This window comes from Notamacropus eugenii, chromosome X (assembly GCF_028372415.1).
Source record: "Notamacropus eugenii isolate mMacEug1 chromosome X, mMacEug1.pri_v2, whole genome shotgun sequence".
Classification (NCBI taxonomy): Eukaryota; Metazoa; Chordata; class Mammalia; order Diprotodontia; family Macropodidae; genus Notamacropus; species Notamacropus eugenii.
This window is the reverse complement of record NC_092879.1, coordinates 101,963,334-101,985,669: the sequence shown is the minus strand read 5'-3', so window position 1 is coordinate 101,985,669 and position 22,336 is coordinate 101,963,334. Positions and strand designations below refer to the sequence as shown.

The following is a 22,336-nucleotide window of genomic DNA, read 5'->3' as shown; positions in this document are numbered from 1 at the left end:
CAATGACAACCCAAAGCACCCAACATGGAATTCCATTCTCTGCTAAGATCTCCAGATCACACCACCTTTCCTGCTACTCAGAAGCAGGGCTCTTCCTTCCTTCAACCTTCCTGGTCAAGAGGCTCCCCAGAAGCCCAGACAAGTGCCCTTCCCAGTTTCTAAAATAAGATCATCTTGAAGACCATCCTCAGGCTCTGATGTCCTATGATCCCAAATCCTTGCCACTCTGGGCCTCAGTTTCCTTCTGTGTAAAGCAAGGGTGATAGATCAGATGGTGAACAAACTTAGTTTATTCAATAAACGTTTACTAAGCGCCTACCATATGCTAGGCCCTGATGGCATAAGACAAAGAGAAAACAGTCTCTACTCTCAAACAGCCTACATCCTATTGGGGGGGGTGGGTGGAAATACAAATATTCACAAAGACATTTAATAGGAGGGGACAGAAGAGAGTTCTCATGAACAATGAATATCAGGGAAGACTTTTCAGGAGTTGGCAACTAGGTGACATCTTAAAAGGCGGTTTTAGAGAGCCAGCAACAATTGAGAACCATACAAATATATGTGCGAGTGTGCATGGAGGAGGTGGCTAATTCAAGAAAAGGTTTCCCACTTTGACTGGAATGTAGATTTCTAATAGGAATGTGGGTGGGACAGGCCACTTATAGCCATTAAGGTCAGGCTAAGGAGTCTGTTTTTTAACTTATGGGCAACAGGGAGCCATTAAAGGCTTGTGAGGAGGAGTAACATGGTCAGACCTGTGTATTAAGAATGAGTTTGGCAGCTGTGTGGTGATTGGCTTATAGATGGGCAAGACAGACTGAAAGTAGAGAGACCAATTAAGAGGCAAAGGGGATGAGGGGCTCTCCCAGCTCACATCCCCCCCAGATATGGCCTTACTATATTCCAAATCATCTATGGTGAATACACTAGTGGTGAGTGCAAGAGCTAGTCCTACTGAAGCTGGTAAGAAATTGAAGAAGGCAGCCTTCACCAAGTGCTGCCTTGCGAGACAGACTTCCTCCATCGAAAGAAGTCAGACTGATAGTTTATTTGGGTCCTTCATTACCCAGACCCAGATAGGCCAGCTTCCCCCGAGAAGATGCAGGCAAATGGCATCACTGTGGGCTGAGGAACTGGATTGGATCAAGTAGTGGGTGCCTGTGTCTGGACAGGATGAGAGGCTTGACATCAGTGAGTGACTGAAGGGGAGAGTTACAAACAGGCCATTAGCCATTGGCTCTTCTGTGGTCCAGGCACCTGACAATGACAGAGTGACAAAAGCATGAAACCCTTGGGCGAATTGACCCACAATGTTGTCACAAGGGAAGGCCTGTGTGTTTCACTGCAGTACAGACAGAACATCACCCCCTGGAGAAGAGTGACTTGGCCATGGCTGCTGCCAGAGCATGGAAGAAAAGTCAGCATTGACGGACCACTTCTAGAGGAGTATGTTTCCAAAGTGAAGATTTATTTTTCAAGTGATTAAGGTCTGAACTAGAGCAGTGGAAAGAAGTGGATTGTTATAAGAGACATTGTGGATGGATATTAGGATCGAAAGGACTTAGCAAAAGATTGGATGTTAGTGGGGAAAGGTTAAGGAAGAATCGAAGGTTTGTCTGAAGTTGTAAGCTCTGGGTGAGTAGAGGCATGGTAACATTGACAGAACTGCGACATTTAGAGCAGGGGCAGACTGAGGAAGGCAGACAATGAGAAGCTTTGTGCATGTTGAGTTTGACAGACCAGTGAAGTGTCTGAAAGGCAGTCTTGACCAGTGAAGTTAGATTAAGGGGCAGAGGACTTAAGCTCTGCCACTTATCACCTGGGTGACCTTGGGCAAATCATTTAACTTCTCTAGGCCTGAGCATCTAATCTATAAAATGATGGAGTTGAACTAGGAAAGGGAAAAGAAAGGAATAAGCATCAAAGAGTACCTACTGCATGCCTAGCACTATGTTAAGCACTTTACAAATATGATTTCATTAGATCCTCACAACAATAATGGGAGGTAGGTGCTATTATGATCCTGTTTTACACCTGAGGAAGCAGGCAAATGGAGATGAAGTGACTTACCCAGGGTCATACAGCGAGTGTCTGAAGATGGATTGGAACTCAGGTTTTCTTGACTATGGGCAGCTAGATGGTGCAGTGGATAGACTGCTGAGCCTGGAGTTAGGAAGACCTGTTTACCTCAGTTTCTTCATCTGTCAAATGACGTGGAGAAGTAAAGGGCAAACCACTGCATTGTCTTTGCTGAGAAAATGCTAAACGGGATCATGAGAAGTTGGCCACAACTGAACGCCAGCAGCTTTCTTGACGCCAGGCCCAGCACTCTAGCCAGTCAGCCACCAAGCTGGCTAGGTGACTTGATGAGCTCTAAGGTCTTTTCTAGCTTGAAATCTATGATCCCACGAGAGATGTCCAGTTGGTCCAGATGGCCATTGGTGATGCCACAGAATAGGTTAGGAGACAGATTCTATTTGGATGTAAAGATTTCAGAGTCATCTGTGTAGGTATGATACATAAACCTGTGGGAGTTACCTCTTTTCTGTTAAGGGAATCTTCCCAGTTACCCAGGTTTGCAAGCTGAGTCATACTTGCCTTTTCCGTCTCCATCACTAGATAACTAACCAATGGCCTAGTTTTGTTGATGGTACCTCCACAACATCCCCTGCAATCCACCCCTCTTCCTGACTCGCAAGGCCGCCACGTTGGTTCAGGCCCTTATCCTTTCTCACCTGAAATATTCTGATAGCCTTCTGACTGGTCTCCCTGCAGCTAGCCTCTGTTCTCTCATCCTCATCCTCCACAGCTGCCAAATTGATATCATCAAACCACAAATCTCATTAAATTAATCTCCTATTTAGGAACTTCCAGTAGCTTCCTATTGACTCTAGGACAATATATGGTCTCTTCTGTTTGACATTTAAAACCATTCACGTTCTGATTCCAAACTATCTTTTCAGACTAACGCACGGTTGGGGAAGGAGAAGGGAATATTTACATAGGGCCTATTATGTGCCAGGCACTGTGCTAAGCACTTTACAAATATGATCTCATTTGGTTCTACCAACATCCCTAGGAAGTAGGTGCTATTATTATACCTGTTTTACAGTTGAGGAAACTGAGGCAAACAGAAGTTAAGTGATTTTCTCAGGCCCACACAGCTAGTAAGTGTCTGATGATGTATTTGAACTCAAGTCTTCTTGCTCGGTGGCACCCCTTAGTCACCTCCTACCTCCCTGGTACCCTCTATCATCTACTCCATGCTTGGTCCCAATTGGCCTAATTTGTTAGTTCCCATAAATATTTGCGTTCCACTTCCAAATCTTTGCATAGGGTACCCCCAGGCCTAGCTTTCTCCTCACCTCTGCCTAGTGGAATACCTATTTTCTTTTAAAACACAGCTCAGGTGAGCCTTCTCACAGTAGGCCTTTTCTCATCTTATCTCTCTGAAATATCTCAGTATCTGTGTACATTCCATGCCTCCTTATATGCTCCCCACTACTCTGAGAGAAAGGACTGTGCCCCCATTGCCTGGCATATAGAGCCCTGCAACAAGTACTTATTGACTTGGATTGAGAAGACATGTAGAAGAGAAGGAAAAAGAGGGTGGGGTGGGGTCAAAGGTCATATAAAAGAGGCCTAAAGGAGATGGATGAGGAGAAAGCAAAAGAGACTGAGAAAGGACAATTAGACAGGTGGGAGGAAAACCAGGAAAGAGCAGCGTCAGCACAAGCAAGGAAGGAGAGATGGTAGAAGTCAACAGGGTAAACCAAGGCTGTGGACTGAGAAAAGGACATTGATGAGTGATAGAGAGTCTTGTTGGGTGGTGGAGACAGAAGCCAGACCATGATTGATTCAAAAGTGAGTCAGAGATGAGAGAGAAGAGCTAGTAAGTTAACTAGTTCTTGTCAACAGTTTTTCTACCTTGAAGGAGATTATGGGCTAAGAAATCAAGGCATGTTTATAAGCAGCCTGCAGGAGCCGGGAGATATGAAAAAGTTGAAAATTAGGGAGAAAGGGGATAATTGAAGGAACAAGATTTCCTAGGAGGTAGGAAGATAATAGATGGAAGGGACAGGTAGAAAGGTGGCCCACATTAATTTGAAGGAGACATGTCTCTCTCAGACAGTGGAACAAAAGAGGAGAGAATAGGGGATGATGTGGAGGAGGAACCAGCAAAGAAGAACGGGGGCCACCGAGGAATCTCTCCAATCTCCCATGACCAACTGCCAACATCTTGAACTGGCTGTCCCATAGACCTCTTCAACTCAACGTGTCCAAAACAGAATTCACTCTTTCTCCCCAAATCCTTCCCCTAACTCACTTCTTTCTTACTGTCAAGTGCACCATCGTCCAAGTTCCCAACCTAGGTGGCGTCCTTACTGCTCTGTCCTCTCTTGTCCCACAATTGAGTGCAAGGCTGGGTTGGATTATCTTTACAGTCTCTCTCATGTGTAAATTCCCTACTTCAACTCATCATCTATTCAAGTGTCGTATTTATCTTTCTAAAGTGTGACCACGTAATTTCCCCAATTCAGTAAGCTTCAGGGATCATAAATAAAACCATCTGCCAATCTGGGTGTCTTACTTTTCCTTACTTGTCCCCACACACTTGGCAATGCAGTGCCATTCCATTTCCATTAATGCTGGTGCCTTGTCTCAGTGACTATATCTAATCCTTATCTACCGAGACTGGCTTGATGGAGCTGTTGTCACAGTTTCTCCTCATAAGACTGGGAGGGCCTTGAAGTCAGGCTTGGCCTTTGCTTTTCTTTTAGTCCCCAGTATTTGGTATGCAGTATGCAGTAGGTATTTGCCTCCACGATCTTTTCCCTTTTGCTTCTGTTGGGAGCATTTTGCCAGCTTGAGCTGTAGTTCAATTGGTTTTCTTCTTTCAATTCCTGGATTCTTCTGGTATTGATGTGAATCTTTGTTTTAGCAAAAAGTAAAAACCATCTTGTTTGTGGATTGTGAGGGAGAGGGTGGAGGGGTAGCACATCTGCATCTGGTACTATTAAAACAAAAATTAATAAACATCTAAAAAAGAAAAAAATGGGCAACTGTGGACTTAAGATCAAGCCAAGAGAGCCCAAGGATGGCCAGCCAGCTCGTCTGGTATGAAACCACTGGCCCCTGGTGACCTAGAGAGGTAAGTGCAAAAGGAGTGGGGAGGGGGCTGTGGAGGAGGGGATGGAGAGGCGGCTGGAGGGGCAGCTGGAATTTTCCATCTCATTCTGCGCATGCCTATAGCGCCAGCCTGCCCACTCGCCCGCCCGCCCTGAGTTCAGCAACGTCACCAAAGCACACGTCAGTTCTAATCTGGCTGGGTCTGCCGCAGTGGGCAGCGAGCTTTCAGAGAGGCTGGTAGCTTGGTGGTTGGCTACGGAGTTCCACAATGGGGCATAGGCCATTGGACCCCCCCACCCCCCAGGTCCGCTCACCTGGCCTCTACGGCAGCGATCAACCATCTAATGATAGATCCAGAGCCGCCGAAGATCTGCCGATCTGCTGATCAGCCGCCGCCGCCACTATCCCGCCTCCCGCCTTTGCCACCGCCGCCCCCCCCCCACTGCCTAATGCTGCACCCTCCTCTCCCCGCCCCCACCCCTTGCCACTTACCCGTCCGATTTGGGCGATCCTGGAGCCCACGGTGGACGGGAAGGAGCCTTAATGCCTGGCTGGGCATGCACCCTCTCCGCGTTCCGATCCCCAGCCGCAGGATGGCCCCGGCTTCACCTGGAAAGGCGCTGGACAGTCCGCCACGGCGAAGACCACGAGGAAGGAGCCCAGTAAGGAGGAGGCGAAAGGCTGGGAGGCTGGGGGGGAATGCAAGAAGCCAGATTGGGCGGGAAGAGAAAGGCCAGGGGAAGTGGAAGGGGGGGAGGCTAGACAGGGGTTTTACCTGGTTTGTAAAATTGAGCCCTGATCTTGCCCCGGGTCACCGACTGGGTTGGGGCAAGTCTAGGTTCGAAAGGAGCGGGTGGAGGTCCCTTTCATTGTGGGACCGAGCGGGCGGACAACACCCCAAAATGGCGCCGGCAAGCCAAGCGCCAAATCGTTCCAGAAAAAAACAACCGCATTGACTGCTACGTTGCTACCCCTTGTGGTGGTTCCGAGAAGCAGGCATTTTATGCGCATGCTCTTTCTGCCTCTGCCTCCCCCTTCCCTTTTGCCTGCCTCTGTGGGCGGGCCCTGAGCCAGACCACACCTCCCACCCCGTCAATCTTCACTCCCTCCTCCCTCCTCAGACCGCATTCACCCCTCCCTCGCTCCTTCTTCCCTCCTCCCTCCTTACCGAAAATGAATGTCCAAGTCATATGGTCTGACAAAGCCTTTCATTCCTCTTCTAGAGGCTTCTTACAAGGGAATCATCAGATGATATGTCCAACAAGGTTTGTGTGAAAGCAAGTCTAGTCTAAAAGTTTTTAAGCTGGAATCTGTGAAAGTTAAAAAAAAAAAAAAGTTATGACCATTTCAGTCCACTTGCCTTCCTATCACCTTATTGTACACGCTGACAAGTTTCTCTCAAGGGAAGGGACACATCCCTAGCCATCGGCACTGCACTGGGGACTGTGGGGGTCCAGAGTCTCTGAGGTAAAGTCACGGGCTTGGGGTGGGAGGAGGAACTGTACAAGATCTACAACTCATGGGGTGATGGGAGGGACAGGATAAGGCACACACACCAAAAATCTAAACAATATTTTGTATTCCTTTGCTGTCTAGAGAAGGATCCAAGCACTTTAAGGGGGCCCTCTGTACAGGACTGCAAAAAATGAAAATCCACTCACATGAACAAGATTTTCATCAACTGAGATGGACTGAAATTAGAGGGCCATGGGATGAAATGCCATAGAGGTCAGTGACATTGGATGGAAATAAAAACCTGCAAAATAAAGTTCACACTCAAAAGCTTTTCTATCTGAGTAGGACCTACACCTCAATGATACATTATACTCAGACTTTAGTGGTCTTCCAATCTTCTGCCCCTCACACTGGCAAATCTGTTCAGTCATTCTATTCAAAAGCAGTTAACTTGCCACAAGAAACACTCCCTAATAGATATGAGGTCAAAGGACAATGAGCACTTTTGAAAGGGAGAAATGCAAAGTATAAATGGCCACATAAAAACCTTTTTGACATCACTGCTGGTACAGGAAACGTGGAAAGACAACTTTGAGGTTTCACATCACACCTGACATTAGGGAAGAATGAAGGGCACAACATTTAAGACAGACACATGGATACACCGCTGGTGGAATTCTAAAATGGCCCATCCATTCTAGATGGCAGTTTAGAATTCTGCCAGGAAAAATGAGGTTGCCTGGTCATAGTGAGTGGCCCAGTTCTCACTTTCCTGGGCTTGTCATCCAGGGCAGCCAAAGACAAAACAGATACCCAGAACTTCATAACAATACTCTTAGTGGTAGCAAAGACTCAAAAACAAACAGGGTGCCCACTGGCAAAGGATTAGCTGACTAAGCCTTGGCACCTGCAGGTGATGAAACATTACTTTGCAATAAGAGACGATGATGATGATCCCAAGGGTGCAGATACAGCCAGGGAGAACTATATAAACAGAACTAGTAAAGTACCACCCAGAATGACACCTGCAGCGAAAATGCCAAGGTCAGTTAAAGGAGTCTGAACTCGAAATAAATGGGAAACCATGACCCCAGAAGCCAAGGGGGAGAGAGGCTTAAGAGGTATTTGATGGACATCTGCATCAGGTGTTCACAGGCTGGAAGGGGGACTATGTAGTGATTGAGGTGAACGCAAAAGACATCCCAAAATATTTTCAGCATATTTTGGGTAAAAGTAGTTAGAAAATTAAAGGCTGGGACTTTTGAGGGCATTTTTCTTTGCAGAGAGAAGGAGACTGCTGACTAGTGAGATGAGAGGGCCTGACCCATGTATCCCCAAACTCAGGTCCAGCAAAGCTGCCTCAGTACCTCCTATCATCTTGCACGTCTGAAGCATTGGGGCCCCTTTAGAGTGGACCAGGGGTGGGTAACCTGCCACCTTGGGGCCACACATGGCCTTGAGGTAACAGGTTTCCCACTCCTGTAGTAGACTTTATGTTATGCTGAATTTCTACAGGTTTCGTACTCACAATTGTATTTAACAGTTAAAAGAGTTCATGTAGCTGTGTAAACCCGAACAAGGAATCCAATGAAAAACCAGAACGATGTACACTGCTGTCGTGAACTAGGTGTTAGTGAGTGTTGACACAGAGCATCTCCCTAGGCTGGAAGTCATCTGCTGTTCTGTCTTGGTATTTGTGAGGTATAGTCCTCACCTCCATCTGAACTTATCTTTTGTTTGGAAAGTCTGTGCCACAATCTGGGGCTATTTGGGGGAATGCTAGCCTGTGCCTTTGTCCTTGGGAGGGGAGCCAGTCAGGCCCCAACTGCCTTTGAGGGCAGGGAGGCTCAGGGCCTGGGTCTCCATCAGGAGACATCTTCAGGAGGCTCCACCCCATGCCTCTAGCATATGGAAATTAGAGTCAGCTTTCTTCTGAAGAAAGGACCATTTATACCTCTGCTATATTTGAGAAATCACCACCCATGATTCCATCTTTTCATTTGGGGAATTACTTGTGCCTTCGCCTCATTTTGAAACTCATTTTTCCATGCCTCCCCATCTTTTACTTATCTGTGCCTCCATTTTTCATTTGGAAAATCACTGCCCATGTTTCTGTCTCCTTTTAGAAATTACAGCCCTTGCCTCCATGACCTTTTGGGAATTACCACCTATGCTGGCATCTTGTTTGGGGGAATCACCGTCTGCACCTTCCATTATTCAGAGATACATGGTGTATATCCATTGCCTTCTAGGAATTACCTCCTGTGCCTAACCCTGGAGCCATCTTTTGGGAATTAACGCTGGTGCCTATATCACCTTCTGGGAATTACCACCTGTGCCTGCATCTGGAACCATTTTTCAGGAGCTCCAGTCTGCCTCCATCTTTTCAGAGTGGGCTCCAGACTGTGTATTGGTCTTTGGGGGGAGGGGAGCTATGGTTTGAGCCTCTGTGGCTTTTGAGGGCTGGGAGGTTTGTGGCCTGGGTCTCTATTGGGAGCCATCTTTTGGGGAGGTCCAGCCTGTGCCTTTAACATCTGGAAATTAGAGCCAGCCTTCACCAGGAGCCAGCTTTGGGAACCTCTAGTCAGTCATTTTTCATTTGAGAAATTGCCACATGTACCTTCACTTCATTTGGGGAATCACTGCCTGTGACTCCATCTTTTCATTTGGGGAACTGCCACTTGTCATTGCACATTTTATCTGGGGAAGTGCGTTCCTTGTGCCTCCACCTCATCTGGAGAAATACCATTTGTGCTTTATCATTTCATTTTGAGAGTCACCTGTCTATGTCTCCATTTTTGATTTGAGGAATCACCTATCTGGGCCTCAGTTTCTCATTCAGGAATCACCCACAGTAGTGTCTCCCTTTGGAAATTACAGCTTGTACCTCAACAACCTTTTGGGAATTACCTCCATCAAGGCTTTTGGGAATTACTACCTGTACCTACAAGTCCTTTTGGAAATTTCCACCTTTACCTCCATCTTGTTTGGGGAGAGCAACAGCCAATGCCTCCCATTATGTGGAGACACAGGCTGTTTGTCTGATTGCCTTCAGGGAATTAATCACATATACCACCTGCTCCTTTTGGGAATTACCACCTGTGCCTGCACTGCCTTCTGGGAGTTACTACCTTTGCTTCCGCCTCCTTTGGGAATTACCATCTCCTTTTGGGAATTTATACCTATGCCTGCATCTGGAGCCATCTCTGGAGAGCTACAGCCTGTGTATTGGTCCTTGGGGGGAGGGGAACTACAGTGGGCCTCTGTTGCCTTTGGGGGCAGGGAGGTTTATAGCCTGAGTCTCCATCTGGAGTAATTTTCAGAACTAGCCTCTAGCACCTGGAGCCACCTTTTGGGAATTACCACCTGTGCTTTCTTTGCCTTCTGGGAGTTACCACCTGCGCCCGAATCTGGCACTCCTTTGGAGAGTTCCAGCCTGTGCCTTCATCTTTTTAAATGGGGCCACACTCTGTGCATTGGTCCTTGGGGGGAGGGGAGCTACAGTTGGCCCTCTTGTTGCTTTTAAGCAGGGAGCTTTATGGCTTGGGTCTCCATTGGGAGCCATCTTTGAGGAGTTCCAGCCTGTGCCTCAAGCATCTGGAGCTACCTTTGGGAATTGTCACCCATGCCTGCACCACCTTCTGGGAATTACCACCTGTGCCTGCATCTGGAGCCATCTTTCAGGAGCTCCAGTCTGTGCCACCATCTTTTCAGAGTGGGCTCCAATCTGTGTATTGGTCTTTGGGGGAAGGGGAGCTACGGTTTGAGCCTCTGTGGCCTTTGAAGGCAAGGAAATCTAGATGGCCTGGGTCTCCATTGGGAGCCATCTCTGGAGAGGTCCAGCCTGTGCCTTTAGCATCTGGAAATTAGAGCCAGCCTTCACCAGGAGCCAGCTTTGGGAACCTCTAGTCAGTCATTTTTCATTTGAGAAATTGCCACATGTACCTTCACTTCATTTGGGGAATCACTGCCTGTGACTCCATCTTTTCATTTGGGGAACTGCCACTTGTCATTGCACATTTTATCTGGGGAAGTGCGTTCCTTGTGCCTCCACCTCATCTGGAGAAATACCATTTGTGCTTTACCATTTCATTTTGAGAGTCACCTGTCCATGCCTCCATTTTTGATTTGAGGAATCACCCATCTGGGCCTCAGTTTCTCATTTTTGGAATCAATCTCCATACTTTTGGAAATCACAGCCTGTGCCTCTGTTACCTGCTGGGAATTACTGCCAGTGCCTCCATTTTCACTTTTGGAAATGACCCTCTGCCTCCATCGTGGTATTTTGGGGATGACCACCTCTACCTCCATCTTCATTTGGGAGGAGCTAGCACCTGTGCCTCCCATTGTGTAGAGATATAAGTTGTATGTTTGTTGCATTTTGGGAATTAACCACCGGTGCCTGCACCTGGAGCCACCTTCTGGGAATTACCGCCTGTGCCACCATATTCTTTTGGGAATTAGTACCTGTGCCTACACCTGGAATCATGTTGTGGGGAGGGTTATGGCCTGAGTTTTCTTGCCTTTGGACAATTACCACCTATGCTACAGTTTCCTTTGGGAGGCTAAAGTCTGAGCCTCTCACTTTGAGGAGGGGTACAAGTTGTACTTCTTCCCATGGGAGAAGTACAGCCTGTGCTAGCTTCTTTTGGGGGGCTCCAGACTGAGCCTTCACCTTTGGAAAGATACATCATGTGCCTCTCCCCCAGGGGAGGTACAAGTTGTATTTCTTCCTATGGAGAGGTACACTGTACCTCTTTCTCCTTTTCAGAGTTCCAGTCCGTGCCTGTATTTCCTTTTAGGAATTTCCATTCGTGGATGCATCACCCTTTGGGAATTATCATCTGAGCTACCAACTTGGCCTTTGGGAATTACAACTTGTTCTTATATCTGGAGCTATCTTTGGGGAGATTCAGCCTGTGCCTCTGTCTCCTTTTGAAGAAGTATAGCCTGTACCTTTCTGTTTTGGGGAAGGTACAACCTGTGCCTCCAACTGGAGCCAGTTTTGCTGAGTCTCCATCTCTGGGGGAGAAACAGCCTGTTCTTCTGGATTCTTTTGGAAAATATCACTTAGGTTTGCAGCACATTCTGTCTTTGGGGAGGTATAGTCTGTACTTCCTCCTTTTGGGGAGCTACAGCCTGTGCCTCTCCATCTCCTTTTGGGAAATACCACCTGTGCCTCTGTCTGGGCTTTTGGGAAATACCACCTGTGCCACCATTTTGGCTTTTGGGAAATACCACCTGTGCCACCATCTGGGCTTTTGGGAAATACCACCTATGCCGCCGTCTGGGCTTTTGGGAAATGCTGTCTGTGCCACCATCTGGGCTTTTGGGAAATACCACCTGTGCCACCGTTTTGGCTTTTGGGAAATACCACCTGTGCCTCCGTCTGGGCTTTTGGGAAATACCACCTGTGCCTCCGTCTGGGCTTTTGGGCAATACCGCCTGTGCCTCCATCTTGGCTTTTGGGAAATACCGCCTGTGCCTCCGTCTTGGCTTTTGGGAAATACCGCCTGTGCCACCATCTGGGTTTTTGGGAAATACCATCTGTGCCTCCATCTTGGCTTTTGGGCAATACCACCTGTGCCTCTGTCTTGGCTTTTGGGAAATACCACCTGTGCCACCGTCTGGGTTTTTGGGAAATACCATCTGTGCCTCCATCTTGGCTTTTGGGCAATACCGCCTGTGCCTCTGTCTTGGCTTTTGGGAGATACCACCTGTGCCACCGTTTTGGCTTTTGGGAAATACCACCTGTGCCACCGTCTGGGTTTTTGGGAAATACCATCTGTGCCTCCATCTTGGCTTTTGGGCAATACCGCCTGTGCCTCTGTCTTGGCTTTTGGGAAATACCACCTGTGCCTCTGTCTGGGCTTTTGGGAAATACCGCCTGTGCCTCCATCTGGGCTTTTGGGAAATACCACCTGTGCCACCGTCTGGGTTTTTGGGAAATACCACCTGTGCCACCGTCTGGGTTTTTGGGAAATACCATCTGTGCCTCCATCTTGGCTTTTGGGCAATACCGCCTGTGCCTCTGTCTTGGCTTTTGGGAAATACCACCTGTGCCACCATTTTGGCTTTTGGGAAATACCACCTGTGCCTCCGTCCGAGCTTTTGGGCAATACCGCTTGTGCCTCTGTCTTGGGTTTTGGGAAATGCCACCATTTTGGCTTTTGGTAAATACCATCTGTGCCTCCATCTTGGCTTTTGGGCAATACCACCTGTGCCTCTGTCTTGGCTTTTGGGAAATACCACCTGTGCCACCGTCTGGGTTTTTGGGAAATACCATCTGTGCCTCCATCTTGGCTTTTGGGCAATACCGCCTGTGCCTCTGTCTTGGCTTTTGGGAGATACCACCTGTGCCACCGTTTTGGCTTTTGGGAAATACCACCTGTGCCTCCGTCTGAGCTTTTGGGCAATACCGCCTGTGCCTCTGTCTTGGCTTTTGGGAAATGCCACCATTTTGGCTTTTGGAAAATACCATCTGTGCCTCCATCTTGGCTTTTGGGAAATACCGCCTGTGCCTCCGTCTTGGCTTTTGGGAAATACCGCCTGTGCCACCATCTGGGTTTTTGGGAAATACCATCTGTGCCTCCATCTTGGCTTTTGGGCAATACCACCTGTGCCTCTGTCTTGGCTTTTGGGAAATACCACCTGTGCCACCGTCTGGGTTTTTGGGAAATACCATCTGTGCCTCCATCTTGGCTTTTGGGCAATACCGCCTGTGCCTCTGTCTTGGCTTTTGGGAGATACCACCTGTGCCACCGTTTTGGCTTTTGGGAAATACCACCTGTGCCTCCGTCTGAGCTTTTGGGCAATACCGCCTGTGCCTCTGTCTTGGCTTTTGGGAAATGCCACCATTTTGGCTTTTGGAAAATACCATCTGTGTCTCCATCTTGGCTTTTGGGAAATACCGCCTGTGCCTCCGTCTGGGCTTTTGGGAAATACCGCCTGTGCCACCATCTGGGTTTTTGGGAAATACCATCTGTGCCTCCATCTTGGCTTTTGGGCAATACCGCCTGTGCCTTTGTCTTGGCTTTTGGGAAATACCACTTGTGCCTCTGTCTTGGCTTTTGGGAAATAACCATCTGTGCCTCCGTCTGGCCTTTTGAGAAATACCGCCTGTGCCACCATTTGGGTTTTGGGGATATACCTCCTGTGCCACCATTTTGGCTTTTGGGAAATACCTCCTACACCTCTGTCTTGGCTTTTGGGAAATACCACCTGTGGCACCGTTTTGGCTTTTGGAAAATACCGCCTGTGCCACCATTTTGGCTTTTGGAAAATACCGCCTGTGCCTCTGTCTGGGCTTTTAGGAAATACCGCCTGTGCCACCGTTTTGGCTTTTGGAAAATACCGCCTGTGCCACCATTTTGGCTTTTGGAAAATACCGCCTGTGCCTCTGTCTGGGCTTTTGGGAAATACTGCCTGTGCCACCATTTTGGCTTTTGGAAAATACCGCCTGTGCCACCGTTTTAGCTTTTGGAAAATACCGCCTGTGCCACCATTTTGGCTTTTGGAAAATACCGCCTGTGCCACCGTTTTAGCTTTTGGAAAATACCGCCTGTGCCACTGTTTTGGCTTTTGGAAAATACCGCCTGTGCCTCCATCTTGGCTTTTGGGAAATACCACCTGTGCCACCGTTTGGGATTTTGGGCAATACCACCTGTGCTGCCATCTGGGCTTTTGGGAAATACCACCTGTGCCACCACTTTGGCTCTTGGAAAATACCACCTGTGCTGCCATCTGGGCTTTTGGGAAATACCATCTGTGCCACCATCTGGGCTTTTGGGAAATACCACCTATGCCGCTGTCTGGGCTTTTGGGAAATGCTGTCTGTGCCACCATCTGGGCTTTTGGGAAATACCATCTGTGCCACCATCTGGGCTTTTGGGAAATACCACCTATGCCGCTGTCTGGACTTTTGGGAAATGCTGTCTGTGCCACCATCTGGGCTTTTGGGAAATACCATCTGTGCCACCATCTGGGCTTTTGGGAAATACCACCTATGCCGCTGTCTGGACTTTTGGGAAATGCTGTCTGTGCCACCATCTGGGCTTTTGGGAAATACCACCTGTGCCACCATTTTGGCTCTTGGAAAATACCACCTGTGCCGCCATCTGGGCTTTTGGGAAATACCATCTGTGCCACCATCTGGGCTTTTGGGAAATACCGCCTGTGCCACCGTTTTAGCTCTTGGAAAATACCACCTGTGTTGCCATCTGGGCTATTGGGCAATACTGTCTGTGCCTCCATCTTGGTTTTTGGGAAATACCACCTGTGGCACCATCTGGGCTTTTGGGAAATACCACCTATGCCGCCGTTTGGGATTTTGGGCAATACCACCTGTGCCTCCGTCTTGGCTTCTGGGAAATACCACGTGTGCCGCCGTTTGGGCTTTTGGGAAATACCATCTGGGCCACCATTTGGGCTTTTGGGAATTACCACCTGTGCCTTTGTCTGGGCTCTTGGGAATTACCTACTGCCTGTGCCTTTCCTTTGGGAAAGGAGACAGGGCTTTTGCCTCCATTCTTGTTTACAGTCTCTGTCATCTCTCCATTTTATTGTGTTTTTTTGGAGGGGATGGGAGGGAGGATGATTTATATCTAGCCTTTGTTTGCTATCTTCTGTGGCCTCTACCTCCTGTCTCACTTGGTGTTATTTCTTTTTGCAGCCTCTGCCTCCATGTCTTGATGAAAGAAGTCATGTCTCCCTCAAGTCTTCTTGCCTCCTGGTCAAACATTCCCAGCTCCTTCGTTTGCTTTTTGTTAAGATGATTTCGTCTTCATCCTGAAGGACAAGCTTGACATCTTTTCCAAAATGCAATGCTGAATGAGAACTGAAGACCATGTCCCAGATGGGACCTGAGAAAGGTCTGATTTTCTCACCTTTTATCAGAAAACAGATCTGGAAGGAACTCTGTAGAGCTTCTAGTGCCCCCTACCCTCACTATCCTGAGAAAAGATTTGCTCAGTCACACCAGGAGGAAGGAGCAGAGCTGAGATTCTGAGCCAGATCTTTTGACTCCAGTGTGTCTCTTCTTTTTTGTGATAAAGAAGCAAACATGTAAACAAAGCAAAATTAACAGTAAAGGTTTTCTTCCCCTATGCCCTAGATTTGGGAGTTTACAGCATAGGTAGCACCTGGGAGTTCCTTTCATTACTTTACTAGAAAGGGACCTTAAAAGATTAGGTGCAACTCCCTGATAGCCAATATAACTTGTGTGTCACAATATAACTTGTGCTGTCATTATGAGGGCTATTGAAATTGGAACTGCCTGTACTTTGTCTTGTTGAAGTGCAGACATGGACCAGAATCTCCCAAGAGATGAAGGGGCAGGAAGTTGAAATGTCCTTCTGGAGCTCTGGGGGCCACTGGAGGACAGGGAGGTACTGAATGGGAGGGTTTATTTCAATATTCGTGTATGGCTGAGATTAAGTTTGCTTCTTTGTTTGGACTTAAGCAGCCACGGGATTTACAGACAAAATTACTGGCTTTAAATTCCAGCCCCAGAGTATTACCCAGGCAACCCTGAGCAAGTTATGCACTATCTGTGGATCTTGGTTTCTTCATCTGTAAAACGTGGGGATTCATTAACTAATCTTGAAGGCTTCTTGTAATTCTAAATCCTATGACCATTATCTGATCAAAATCCATGAATGTTAAACTTGAAATGCTTTGCTGACCCAACATTATAAAAAGAACATTTCAACTGAACTCTAATCTCCTTTCAGTATCTGGAATCACTCACTTTTTCTTTTCTTCTTTTTAGAAACAAACAAAAAAAAAGACAGAGATGTGGGTACACTTTGTAAAGCCTGCAGGCCACCATGGTCCTCATGGATCATTAAAGGACTCAGAAGACAGCTTCCAATAGAACCTGCATAGAAAAGAGCTCCAGCCCGCCAGCACAGGACAAGAAGACCTGGCTGACTCACCATGTTGCATGCCTATTGCTGGACATGACTGCTCTTGCTAACCTCCAGCCACGCCCATCAAGTCTGACTTTTCTAAAACTCAATCTCTCTCTTGTGACTCCACAAACGTGTCATTCTTTCTGGTGGTGGAAGGAATTTATTACAGCAATGTTCTACAGTCTTTCCCTGTAGAATAGAAGCTCCTGGAGAGATCAATCTTCCAATTTTGTCCTTGTACCTCCAGAAGCTAGCACTGAGTGTGTGTCTGAGAGATGCACGTTGAAGTGAATTCACTTGCATTGTTCAACTTATTTCTGTTTTTATCAGATACTGAAGTAGTACAGCAATAAACCTCACAACGCAGCAGAAAGGTTTTGTCTTGATTTGTCATGATCTCACCAGTGCAAGGGTCCAAGCAGGCCACCAGGCTGGCCTACATAAACACTGGCCTAGTTCACATTACCACTAGCAGCACCTGAATGGCTCAGGGCTGGCCTACCTACCCCCAACCCACTGTCTACAGCTATCACATTATGTTTGCCAATTAGAATATCACGGGATTCCCCCATCATGGGTTGGAAAGATAACAAATAAAAATTTGGTCTAGGAACCAGGGAGAACTGGGTTCAAGTCTCACCTCTGATACCTACTGTGAGATCCTGAGCAAGTGATTTACCCTCTCTGTATTCTCTAGGCAGCTCCCTGAATCTGTAAGTTGTAGAGAAGGTGCCAACTTCTTGGCAGAGGGAGTTTCCTCACTAATCTTTACCATGCATGTGAACACACACAAAATGGTCTCTATACAGTGCTGCTCTGGATTTTATACGTATTGGAGAGATCTGCTACAAACGATCCTGGCCCAGCCAATAAATCTCCTTAGTTAGAGGTTCCCAGAATTCTTGTCTCTGCAACCCAGAGGTATCCCAGCGTGCATCAGCATGGGATTCCCCCACACAAACTTCTAGTAGCAAAGCTGGTTAAGCATGAACTCAGGACTTGCCTTTAGTGTGGGCAATGCTAAGGACACATGGTGACAGTTTCTGTTTGTGCTCCAACCAAACTGACAGGCTCCAGTGAAGACCTTGGTTCATGCTGCTTCTTAAACCTGGAATATTTTCTTCTTTCCCCATCTTTTGCTTACTGCCTGCAAGGCACCACAATTTCCACCTTCTAGAAAGCCAAGGTTCCCCCCCCTGCCCCTACCAGTCCCCTATAGGTAGCAAAGTCAGGGCTCAAATACCCAAATCTCCTTATTCCAAGTAAAAGTAGCACACTTGCTGTGACATCCCACCACCTCCTTAACATGTCTCTCAACGCCTACCACAGTGAGCAAAGACAAGTTTATGTGAGGCCTCTCTCATTCCTAAACAGACTGAAACAAGTATGCGTTTTCTCGGAGGTTGGCCTGCAGTTTGTCTATCACTTGAGAAATCACCCCCTCCTGCTGCAGGAAACCTTTCATCTTTTTTTTCTTTGCCCTCCCCTCAATCCTGTGGAAGCAAAGTGAGGTGTCAGTCATCCTCTTTACTTACAGTCATGAGGAGGCTGCCCACAGAGTGTTCTGCTGACCTCTGTCCTGTCCATCATGGACCCATTTCCATCTCTGGCTTTGTCTGAAGGTTTCTGCAGTTGTGAAGAGGAAGGGGGGTGGGGGGTGGGGGGGGAACAGTGTCATTCTCCAAACCAAAGGCATGGGAATTCAATGCTATCCAGTCTTAGGGGTGCATTGCTTTTTCCAGGGAAATGTGAAATCAAGGCCAGGTCCCCATCACTACCTTGAGGGGATCCAGAAATAAATGACTGGAGGGGTCCCTTAGAGAATCACATCTCACTCTGCCTTGGCATGGGCCGGGCAAAGAGATGACAAAATTAAGGACATCAACACTGGCAAAAAGGAGATGACAAAGTGAACCCACTGGCAAATGGCAAAATGAACTTGGCAGCTTCAGAAAGCACAAGTCATCCACTGTCTACACTGGCATTCGTATTAAGCCAGGGAGCGACAGTTAGAAAGATACAGGGAACCCCAGGCTGAAAATAAGGCCAAGGTCAAGGCCGGCCGAGTCCTAACATTCAAGGTAACCCAGACGTGCAGAAGACACGTCGTTGGGGGGGGGGGGGGGCTACAAGACCTGGAACGCCGCTGCCTAACCGGGAGCCCCGACCCCTCCCCCCACGGCCCGCACCAGGCCCCCCCTCAGCCCCTCCCCCACGACCCGACCCGCACCAGGCCACAGCCCCTCCCCCCACGGCCCGCACGAGGCCCGGCCCGTCCCCCACGAGTCCCTGCCGCAGACTTGGGGGGTGCGGAGCCAAGCTTCATCCCGATCCCCCTTCCCCCCGTCGCACCCAGCCTCCTCCCGCACAGCCTGTTTTACCTGGGCCTGGCCCCCGCTGGCGGGGAAGTGGGGGCAGGGGGTCCCCCGAACCGCCGTCACGGCCCGCCAGCGCCCTCCGTCCCTCCCCAGCCCCGCCCTTTCTGCCCGGCCTGGCAGGAGCCTGCGCCTGCGCGTACTGCGGCCTCCCGCGGGAACAAAAGGGGGCGGGGCAAGACGGTTTCCAATGTGATTTTTTGGCCGATAGTGTCACCTAGTGGTCGCTTAGCTAACTGCTGCTAGAAAATGATTTGCCAGTCCAACCAGCCTCTGGTCCGACTACCCCCAATCTTAAAGCCGCGAGGGACCTTCGAGACCTTCCGGCCCAATTCAGCCTCTTGCCTTGTACCTGTCTTGGTACACTGTCTTCTCATCCTCCTTCCTCCTTCAAGCCCCTGCTCAAAGCCCACCTCAGGCTGGAGGTCTTTGATTTTGATGTCACAGTCATTTGCAGATACAGCCGAGTCCCTGCCCCCCCTTTGCAAATCAGCATCCCCCAAGCCAGCCCACCTCCCTGCCCAAAGAATCTTGAGCAAATACCAAGCAAGTGTCTGCTGCTGTTCTGATGGCCGAGCTGGAGCCATGTCGGGACCGGAGCACAGACGCGATCCAAATCTGCGTGAACACATGGGAGTAGTCACAAATGTTTGCTGTCTGTTTGGAAGGGGGTGGGGTGGGGTGGGGTGGAGTCCCAGGATCTGCACGGGGTCCTGTGCTACTCAACATCATTTAAAACATGAATTTGTACTGGTATCATTTGCCCTTACATCTACTGAATTCCTCTTGTATCCTGCTCCCTCCCAAGAGAGCCCTCCCTTCTAACGATGCACTTTTGTAAAGGAAAATAAGGAGGAGGGAACACACCCTAGTCAGCAAAACCAACCAACGCATGAAAAGCTCAGATGTTCTCCGAAATGCTGCTCACCCGTGGGCCCCAACGCAACCAAGAAGGGCGGGGGGAGGGGCCTCTTCCAGCCGTTCTATACAATTCCACAGCGCTCACTGGCCATGTATTGGGGGGGAAAGGAGCCATGGCTCTTTCTGTGGACATTGTTGGAGTCCTGGAGCCTAGTATTTGTCCGGCTTCCCTTTGCATCAGTTCACGTGTTTAACAGTTTTTCTCAGTGCTGTGAATAAAAGCCTCAAAGGGGCCATATCCTTAATAAATTTTGGAGGTGACTCCCTGTTCAGCTCAGAGAGAGAGCTGACAGAGAGGATCGGGGCCAGACTCTCGAGCTCCAAGTTGTGGATGGGGAAGAACCCCGGGCCCGGTATAAAGAAATGAGATTGTATAAAGAAAAGGTCAGATTAGGTCAAAATCAACCTCACAAATCCAAGAAGAATTACTGTAGAGTCTATCCAATCTGACAGAACCAAGATTCCAGACAAGCTCCAGAGCGATTACAAAAACGGCCACCAGGTGTCAGTGTTGCCTCAAAAATGCTGCTACCTCAAAATGTGCCCAGTTTTCTGCCATTTTTGCAGTCTTCTAACAGTCACATAGGAGCAGTTGGGCCTTCCCCAGAGCTTGCCATCGAGGCCCAGACTGCAGGAGCCTGAATCAGTCCAAAGTGCACGTAGTGCTCCTGACAGCAGGTGAGGGAGCTGCCCAAGCCTGAAAGTGTTCCAGACTGGAAAGGTGGAAGAGGGAGGAAAAGACAGGCATGCTGTCAGTGTACAGCTAGCCCCTTTGTTTTACAGATGAGGGAACCGAGACTCAGGGTCCAAGGTCTCAGAGGCAGAGCAGCCTTCTTTCCACTATCCAGCCCTTCCCCCCTCCCTCCTCCCCTGGCCAGTGCTCATTTGAACTCCACCTGGTCACAAGGCCTCAAATTGGGGACCAGCAATTTGCTCCTTAGTGGGGTTGGGTTGAACTGAATTGTTTTCTACTTGACAACTTGCTGAGCTAAAGGAAGTGAATACATTTGGAACTAGTATGGCAAGAACTGTCCCAGCTCAGTGGGGTCTAGTCTGCTCAGCTTCCTCAAGTAAGCTTCTGGGATTTTGCATAGGAAAGAGCATTTGAAATTGTCTAATCAATCTCCATTTTACAGAAAGGAAGGTTGAGGCCTAGAGAACTGAAGGGACTTGGCCAAGGTTGCACAGGGAGTCAATAAAAGAGGGGAGCTCTTTGGGCATCAAACCCCTGGCATAACATGCATTTCAAAGGCCTCAGTCACAAGGGGTCAAGAGAAGCAGGAATTCCTTAGGAGAGTATGTACTTTCTGGCTTCAAGATTTGGGGTTGCTGCCTTCATTTCCCCTTTAGCCTGCTTATCTGTCCATTAGCTCTGCAAATCAGCTTGAGGAAAAACTGACTCCTCTCTTGTAGGAATCTGGGCATCAAGCCCAGGAACATCCCATGATCTGCCTAAAGGGATTCAAGTTACACCATAAGGGTGGACCCCTCAGAGAATGGGGACCCCAGGGAGAAGGGCTCCACTCTCTTGACAGGCCTGGAAGGGAGTGTTGCAAGAAGGCTTCAAGCTTTAGGAGGGATGATTTTCTAGTGACTTTTTTCGATTAGTTTGAGTTGGGAGAAGTGAACTTAACAGAAAAGCAGTAACTTTGGGGGGCCTTTTTACACTTCTTTAAGGTAGATACAGCCCTTTAGACTTGTTCAGTCTTTTGAGTCTAGGCACCTAGGTGTGTTTGTCCTTCCTGGTCAAAGACCACACCATCATGGGCTTTTCATTATCACTGTGCTCAAGTCTCTGTTGCACCCCCCCACCCTTGATCCCATCAAAACCGCATTCCCCAGGCTGCGGACCACTCCCATCAAGATCTGTATTCATTACCATACCGCAGCTATCAAGACCTCTGGATTGCCCCATCTGTTTCCCACCCAAACCTTTCCTTGCCTGATAACTCCTGATTGCCTCCAGCTGTTTCCAACCCTTGACCAGTCAACCTCTCCTAGGACTTCTCCTCAAGACCCTCCCTAAACCCCTCCTCCCATCACCCTAGACTACCAGACCATCCCCAGATCCCTCCTACAGTCATTTCTATATTTAAGTTCCATCTTGGCTCCATGAAGGTGCTCAGATTCTATCTGGCCTGCTTGTGATACAAACGTTACAAATGTTTAGGCTCCCTAAGAGTCAACCCAGTTTGGTGAATCTTTAATAAGCTTTGTCTTCAGAAAGGCCTGAGTCGAAAATTCGAGCAGGACCGGGAAATTGGTATTTTGGGGTCCCCAGCACCCCTAAACCTCATTAAGGATAACTGGAGATGACCGAGAATGAGGCAATTGGGGTTAAGTGACTTGCCCAAGGTCACACAGCTGGTGAGTGTCAAGTGTCTGAGGTGAGATTTGAACTCAGGTCCTCCTGACACCTTGGTGGCTAAATGGTGAAACACTGAAAAACAAAGACCCGAATTTCAACCCTTTCTCAGGGTGTCTATAGCGGAGGAAACGAGATACATCTTTGTGAAGTGCTGTATCAGTGCTACCGTTTTG

General features: G+C 48.4%; 1 protein-coding gene and 1 long non-coding RNA gene across 18 annotated transcripts in view; one reads left to right on the top strand and one right to left on the bottom strand.

Annotated features, from left to right (window-relative positions):
* The window catches only part of LOC140516224 (uncharacterized), a 37,870-nt gene extending 18,431 nt beyond the window's left edge, over nt 1-19,439 (bottom strand). For 8 of the 16 annotated variants that reach the window (XR_011971329.1, XR_011971324.1, XR_011971332.1 and 5 more), the window contains exons 1-4: nt 18,881-18,995; nt 18,035-18,125; nt 6,302-6,889; nt 5,626-5,822 (exon numbers count right to left, since the gene is read on the bottom strand). Coding sequence is in view for 1 of the 16 variants with exons in the window: in XM_072627258.1 (XP_072483359.1) it covers nt 5,626-5,822; nt 6,302-6,345 (241 nt within the window). In the remaining 15 variants the exon portion in view is untranslated. Of the gene's footprint in view, nt 1-5,625; nt 5,823-6,301; nt 15,261-18,034; nt 18,126-18,880; nt 18,997-19,417 lie in introns of those variants that run through there. The other 8 variants (XR_011971321.1, XR_011971320.1, XR_011971322.1 and 5 more) reach the window with 4 other exon arrangements.
* Nucleotides 5,658-16,872, top strand: LOC140516227 (uncharacterized). Of its 2 annotated transcripts, XR_011971335.1 has the most exons (6): nt 5,658-5,795; nt 6,357-6,600; nt 6,730-6,861; nt 8,715-8,818; nt 15,260-15,458; nt 16,358-16,872. It is a non-coding gene; the product is annotated as an uncharacterized lncRNA (long non-coding RNA). The 2 variants fall into 2 exon arrangements; XR_011971334.1 differs by having other exon boundaries at nt 6,357-6,861.
* Nucleotides 19,440-22,336: the final 2,897 nt, after the last annotated feature.